This window comes from Lolium rigidum, chromosome 3 (assembly GCF_022539505.1).
Source record: "Lolium rigidum isolate FL_2022 chromosome 3, APGP_CSIRO_Lrig_0.1, whole genome shotgun sequence".
NCBI classification, from domain to species: domain Eukaryota; kingdom Viridiplantae; phylum Streptophyta; class Magnoliopsida; order Poales; family Poaceae; genus Lolium; species Lolium rigidum.
The window spans coordinates 159,857,074-159,864,199 of NC_061510.1; the positions used below are offsets into that span (position 1 = coordinate 159,857,074).

General features: G+C 39.0%; 1 protein-coding gene across 1 annotated transcript; it reads right to left on the bottom strand.

Moving 5' to 3' along the window:
- Positions 1-837: 837 nt before the first annotated feature.
- On the bottom strand, positions 838-5,477 carry LOC124702585 (mediator of RNA polymerase II transcription subunit 19a-like). Its single transcript, XM_047234740.1, is given in 9 exon segments — positions 838-1,206; positions 2,635-2,793; positions 2,891-2,945; positions 3,031-3,270; positions 3,345-3,587; positions 3,590-3,613; positions 3,616-3,638; positions 4,798-4,874; positions 5,271-5,477. Coding segments are annotated over 7 exon segments (654 nt in total). The 5' UTR covers positions 4,844-4,874; positions 5,271-5,477; the 3' UTR covers positions 838-1,206; positions 2,635-2,770.
- Positions 5,478-7,126: the final 1,649 nt, after the last annotated feature.

The window sequence follows — 7,126 nt, forward strand, 5'->3', positions numbered from 1 at the left end:
CGTGATACTCTTCGCCACCTCATAGAAGTCCATATCCGTCTGTCAGCTGCAAGAGCTTCAACAGAGGCTAAACGCCTCAAGGAATAGGCCCAATAGAAAGACAGATTACCATATATACTGACTCGGCCTTCCAGCCCATTTGTATCTCAAGGGAGGCCCCCACCAAATAAAACCGTTAGTTGGGCTGGAGAACTCCATCATCCCATTAGGCCATTTCGAAACAATTCTCAAAAAACAAATTAGGCCTTGCACATGAGCACCAGTGCTCCTATTTTTTTTAAATTATATTGTTTAGATATTTAAATTGGAATTAAATACCCATATAAATATAAACATTTTAAAGGTACAGTAAAAAAAATTGGAGAAAATTATGTTGTATTTTGAGATATAAAAAAACAAATTTCTAACAAAATATCTACATACCTAGCCAAAAAAAAATTTCCTGTAGCACAAAATACAACGCAATTTCTACCGAAATTTTGCAAGAATATTCAAGACATATGTATGTATTCAGAAAATAAATATGACGATTTTTGAAACGTAGATGTGCAATTTTCAAATATTTTAAAAACTGAGAGCACTGATGTGCACCAAATCTACAAACTAATTAGATACTATGCTGTAATTTTCCTCAAAAAGATACTACGATATAATTGTAAAAAAGGAAAGATCCTATGATGTGATGCTACATTTCTGATACTGACAAAAAGTACTAATAACCCTGATCTTTAGAGAACTATACGCTTCACCTTGTATTATTCGGTCCATGATAGATGGGCCACCAAAAAAGGAAATGCAAGAACCCAGTTTAATCACAGATTTCCATGGTCAATCTGGCAGCCTTACTTAATTCATCAATAAAAATTGATTGTTACGAAATAAGATGTTTGGTACACAGGACACCGCTACTTGGGTTTCTTTCATCACCACAACTGAATTTGCTGGATCATGTATGTGTCTGATAAGGTGTCCCAGTTGTACATAGTCAGATCATGTGGCTTTGACATTAAGCCTTTTTTCTGTTTGAATTACAGGATAGGGTAAAGAATTGCTAACGGGTGTAAACTGACATAAATAAAAGGGTTGAATAATTCCATATGACAAGCTCAAGTTTCCCTAGAATTGATTCATGGCATAAGGTAGTCTTGACTAGTGGCATCCCTTTTAACTGCAGCAACTTGATAAAGGAAATTCCATCTGTATTAACTGCATCATACCAATAAAAAAAATATGCATTAGATGATTATCCAGACGGTACATGCTACCAGTAACTCCCTGCGGATCTGATTAATAAATGAACAACTAGCATTATCAAATATATGTAAAGGCTCAAAGATGATAATTATACCTTACTACTGCAAAAACAAGAAAGCCTAAAAAAAGGATCAAAAGTACCCCAGAGTCGCCATTTTGTAATGCTTGAGAGTTTGTGCATCACTATTTGTTTATTTCTAATTCAAATTCAACAGCCAGAATCTAACCAAGTTATGTGATTATTTTTAGTCTACAGAAAATCACATTTGAAGTCAACATCTTTGTTTCCGAATACAACAGCATGTATTACACTAACCACTATGTGCTGTAGTACAAATTAGTAAGTTACATAAAGTCATCTAAAGCGCTCCAATCAAGGTTTTGCCAAAGTGGAGCAAAACAGGGCTGAGTGACTTCAGAAAGGATCTAGTGCACACATCCAAACTGTGGTCTGTTTCCGCCTTTTATGACAACATATATAGGTGCTCATACCCAATGTTGACATCACAAAAGAACCCCTTAAGGCCTTGTCTGGTACTAGTGGTTTTGTGGGGATTAGGTGGGGATAATCCCCAGGGGATAGGGTGAAACCCCTACTTTCACCCAATCCCCACAAAATCCCAATCCCCAATCCACTAGGTAAGGGTAAAGTATCGGGGATTGAGGAAAATAGACTATGATTTGGAGAAAAGTGGGGACAAGTGGGAATTAAACTAGACCAATACTCTAGTACCAAACATGGTTTTAGAAGTAAGTACAGATTTGGGGCTTTGTGGGGATTATCTCCACTAATCTCCATAAAAACTCTAGTACCAAAAAGGCCTAAAGCTGTCCCCGGGTTTCACTAGAAGGTAGAAACTGGCCATAAACTAGAACCAATAGATGTTTAATTACCCCTCGAGATATTTAACTGGTCACTTACAACTGATGGGAGGTTAGCAACTTATACCCACAGCACCCAGCATACACAACTCAAGGACACAATCATCAACCACCACATTAGCATGTCCAATAACTTGACTATGCGCTGATATGTACAGTAAATTGGCCAAAGTTCTAATGAGAACTGACTTTACCATTATAGATTCAGAACGACTGAGTCATATTTAATAAAACTCACAATCAGGGTATATAAATATTGAAAGATGGCGGAGAAAATGTGACCTTAGTTCCGACACCGAAAGATGCAATAAAAAGGGAACTATATATTCATGTAATAAAATGGCATAACTTCACTAGCAAAAGACATGTAAAAAAATCAAATCAAAACTTAACACAAGCCAAGATACTCAAGCCATGCATTCATCATTACGTATATCAAGTGATCCCGGACACAAAATTCAATCAAATAACATCTGATGAAAATTCAAGGACAGATACCTCCATTTGAAGTGCTAGTGACAAAAAAGACCTTCAGAGCCACCCATTAACAGCATAAAACATGGAGTCACATTGCGAGAACTAACACGGAAATAAAGTTGTCACATCCGATGCCAAAAGAAGTCCATTGCCCAATTCACCGAGTTTTGCGCTTTTGTGCTGTCATATATCAACAAGGAACGGTAACAAAGACAAAAGTGTTATTGAAGGAAACATTCCACTGCAATAATTAAATACTGAGTCAATGCTACCTTACTTTTTTTGTTGTTACGTACATCCGGCAAATTTTCAATTCCTTCATGCTTCCTCTTCTATAAAAAAGACGTGGAAATTTAGAGCATAGCGAAATCTGAGCCAATCTGCTCAATTTTGAGCATTTAGAATAAATGGGACTACCTTCTCATGATGTTTTTTGGAATGGTCAGCTCCCAAATCATGATGCAAACTCTTATCCTTCTTCTTTTCTTTGTCTTTGTCTTTATCTTTTTCCTTATCTTTACTCCGATCCTTATGGCGATGTTTGTGCTTCTTCTGTTCCTTGTCCTTGTCTTTCTCCTTGTGCTTTTTATGCTTCTTGACTTTGTCTCTGGACTTAACCTTGGATTTCCCCGATATAGTTGGAGTACCTTTTTCAGCCTGGTGAATGCAAGAGTGTTGAAACAAGGAGTGAATGTAGCAAAATAAGTAAATGTTCTATTGGGATATCCTACCGAGGGCAAATCTACCGGCGCTGTTTCTCGCAACTGAAATGCATGTCCTAGTGTTTCCATGTCGAAGGGTTGAATATAAGCAGTCTTCTTCTCCCTCATGTCCGGATTCCGAATGAGTTGATCTATCTCCATTCCTTCTCCTTTACGGATTTCAGTATCACCCACAACATTGTGAAGATAATTTGTATCTGAGATAGCCAGCGGCAACGGTTTCTTACAAAAGAAACCGTGATGGTTCAAGTAGCTTCGTAGCGGCTAATTAAATCAACGAGCACCAAGTGAGTTCTCGAGGACCTGAAATACACCGAAACTCAGTGTGTCAAGAGCTGAGACTTCTTTTTAGCAAACAGCATTTGTAAGCAATAACTAAGATCGGTCCTTCGGGCCAGAACTGACAAAGGATAGAAGCCTCTGAACAGAATCAGTTCAGCAGCGAAGGTGGACACGCTTTGTTGTACAAGGTGTTACGTAGGTCTAAACTTAATATTTCACATACATAACACAAAAATACTTATTTAATAATGAACATTTGACCTATATAAGAAATCACATGAGCTGGAAATAGTTCAGCATGGTTGATACTGTTAACTTGTAAGCATATGCCACTCACAAACTTATCTACTCAAAACAAAATATAATAGGTGAGATGAAGTGTGAGCAGTCATGCTATGAGCATGACGGAGCGGATTTAGTTGAGTTGCAGGGAGACATTACTGACAGAGATGTTCTTCTGGACAAACTAAACTTTCAGTACTATCCAGGTCATCAAATGAAAGCAACATAATCATGCTTGAACTCAAAAGGTTAGCAAATTTAACATGTGCTCACCTAGATTGTTTTTCTAGTGTTAGAATATTCAGATAATATAAAAGATGACTTCGGATTCGCATTTATCAAGCGTGACTTCACTATAACATTTATGAAAGAGATATACCAACGTAGGAGGCAAGTGAGTAAAACCCATGGCCATGGACAATAAATGGTCACACTTCATGCCTTACAAACAAATCAAAAGCACAATAACTCAATCTTTTTCTTTTATTCCTATATACTCCCTCCGATCCTAAATATAAGCCGTATAATTTTTGGCATGAATATTAAAGAACACATTTGGAGGCAAAGCTAGAGCAGATTTGGCCAAGATTACTTCTGACTAATTGACCTGAGAAACTAGAGGAGTTCACATTTGATAAGTAAACATAATAAAATTTGAAAAAAAAATCTCCATACAAGTGATAGAACGCAATATATCTTATATTTTGGAATTTTTCTCAAAAATTATATGGCTTATATCAAGGAACGGAGGGAGTACTATATATGTATCACTCAATTTCTATACAGTGAATGGTTTTCTAATCTGCCCAACATGCTATGCCATAACATTAGTATGAATTCCCATTGTTCGTATACAATGAAGAAGAATTAAACTAGTACCTAAAAGCTAAAATATTACCTTTTCCAAATTTACCATCTGAAGCCATCTGATTAGAGCCCGACATTTGCAAAATGCATGTCCGCCTAAGAATTGATCTACAAAAACATACACATATGCAACCAAAGGGGGAAAAAAGCGAAGTTAATTGGTAACATTCTAAATATTGTACTAGGTAGACTTAACTAACACCAAAGTTGCAAATAGAAATTGCATCTGCCAGTGTTATTATAATTTTTCCACAATTTTATGTAGTAACAGATATTTTAGATGTTTTCGAGTAAAGATATTTTAGAGTTATAGAGGGTGTAGATTCGTGGTGTCAAAATCTGTTAACACGAAATAATTAATCTGCACCCAAGGGCGGATCTAGATGGTGTGCCGGGTGTGCACCGGCACACCCAGAACTTGTGAAGGTCCCCTCCCTCCTAGTGGGATTGATTTACTAAGAGAATCGCTCGCTGCTGGACGATAACAAACAACCTAGCTCATACCTCAAACTCAAAGGAGGGACCAACGGCCAAAGACTGCGACGGATTGAGACAGCAGCAGAAACACGCGCGATGTTCCGGGGGGCGAGGAAGACGGGGAACGGCGATAGCGGCGGCGACGCGTGTGAGACGGGGAGCACGGGGCGGGATCGAGGCGGCGGCGGTGACGCTAAGGTACGGGAACGGCGGAAGCTAGAACGGGAAAGAGGAGCGACTTTGGCTTCTAGAGTCAGACTAGATACTGAGCCGGGAGATTTTATTGCTCTCGCGAGTCGCGAGTAGACACAATAAACAGTTTATCCAAACTCTTTTAGTTTCTGGTTCAATGATCGGGAGTAGAGAATTTTAGAGCACATCTATAAAACCTGAAGCAAATTCTTAGCGTAGGAATTATAAGAATATGTTTGACTGAATATTCTTTTACAGATCTACATTATTTTATCAATTTATTTTTATCTTTTTAGCCTATATGGTAGTGACTTCACACTGCCATTAATATTACTTGCCTATACGGTTTGGAGTGGGTGATGAGTTCACTCTCCCATCACTACTCCCTCCATCTCATCATTGCTTAGGGCGCAATAAAATTTGCACCTTTATTAAGGTAAGACTGGTGTGAGAGAAAGTAACCGTTAGTTTTCGCGTTTGCCCCTGCATGCTCGTGCGATTAGCGCATCTTCCGCACGCGTTAGACTCCTCATTTTCGCTGGACCTCCTCGTTTCTCGGGCCACACCAACCGCTTTTCAGGGTCATGGGTTAATGCGACCAGGTTTTAAGGAGGGGGAACGAGAAAGCAGGGAGCAAATTTGAGGGATTAGCGATCCACAACCATCCGCGCCTTAAGCATTGAGGAAATATCGGAATTTTTTGTGTGTCATAAGCACCGAGACGGGGGGGAGTATATTACATATTTCACGTGCTTGGAGTAAGTAAAATATGTGGGGCGAACGATGGTATGAAACTTCCTTTTGAAAGTTTACACATTGTCTTGGGAAAAAGTTGCAGGTATAGCCTCAGTTTTTTTTTTAACAAGGGGAGGGACGCGAAGGTCCCGACACTAGCATTAATATAACAAAAGTGTTACCATAATGCAGAAAGGACCTAAAAGTAATAGAAAATTACAAATGTGTCCTTCCAATTTGCAGGAAGGACCCCATAAAATATAGCAGAAACACAATTGGGTCTGATACGCGTACAGCACGCGTCCGTTGGGAACCTCAAGAGGAAGGTGTGATGCGTACGGCGGCAAGTTTTCCCTCAGAAAGAAACCAAGGTTTATCGAACCAGGAGGAGCCAAGAAGCACGTTGAAGGTTGATGGCGGCGAGATGTAGTGCGGCGCAACACCAGGGATTCCGCGCCAACGTGGAACCTGCACAACACAACCAAAGTACTTTGCCCCAACGAAACAGTGAGGTTGTCAATCTCACCAGCTTGTTGTAACAAAGGATTAGATGTATAGTGTGGATGATGATTGTTTGCAAAGAACAGTAAAACAAGTATTGCAATAGATTGTATTCAATGTAAAAGAATGGACCGGGATCCACAGTTCACTAGAGGTGTCTCTCCCATAAGATAAGTAGCATGTTGGGTGAACAAATTACAGTCGGGCAATTGACAAATAGAGAGGGCATGACAATGCACATACATGATATAATGAATATTGTGAAATTTAATTGGGCATTACGACAAAGTACATAGACCGCTATCCAAGCATGCATCTATGCCTAAAAAGTCCACCTTCAAGGTTATCATCCGAACCCCTTCCGGTATTAAGTTGCAAAACAACGGACAATTGCATTAAGTATGGTGCGTAATGTAATCAATAACTACATCCTCGGACATAGCATCAATGTTTTA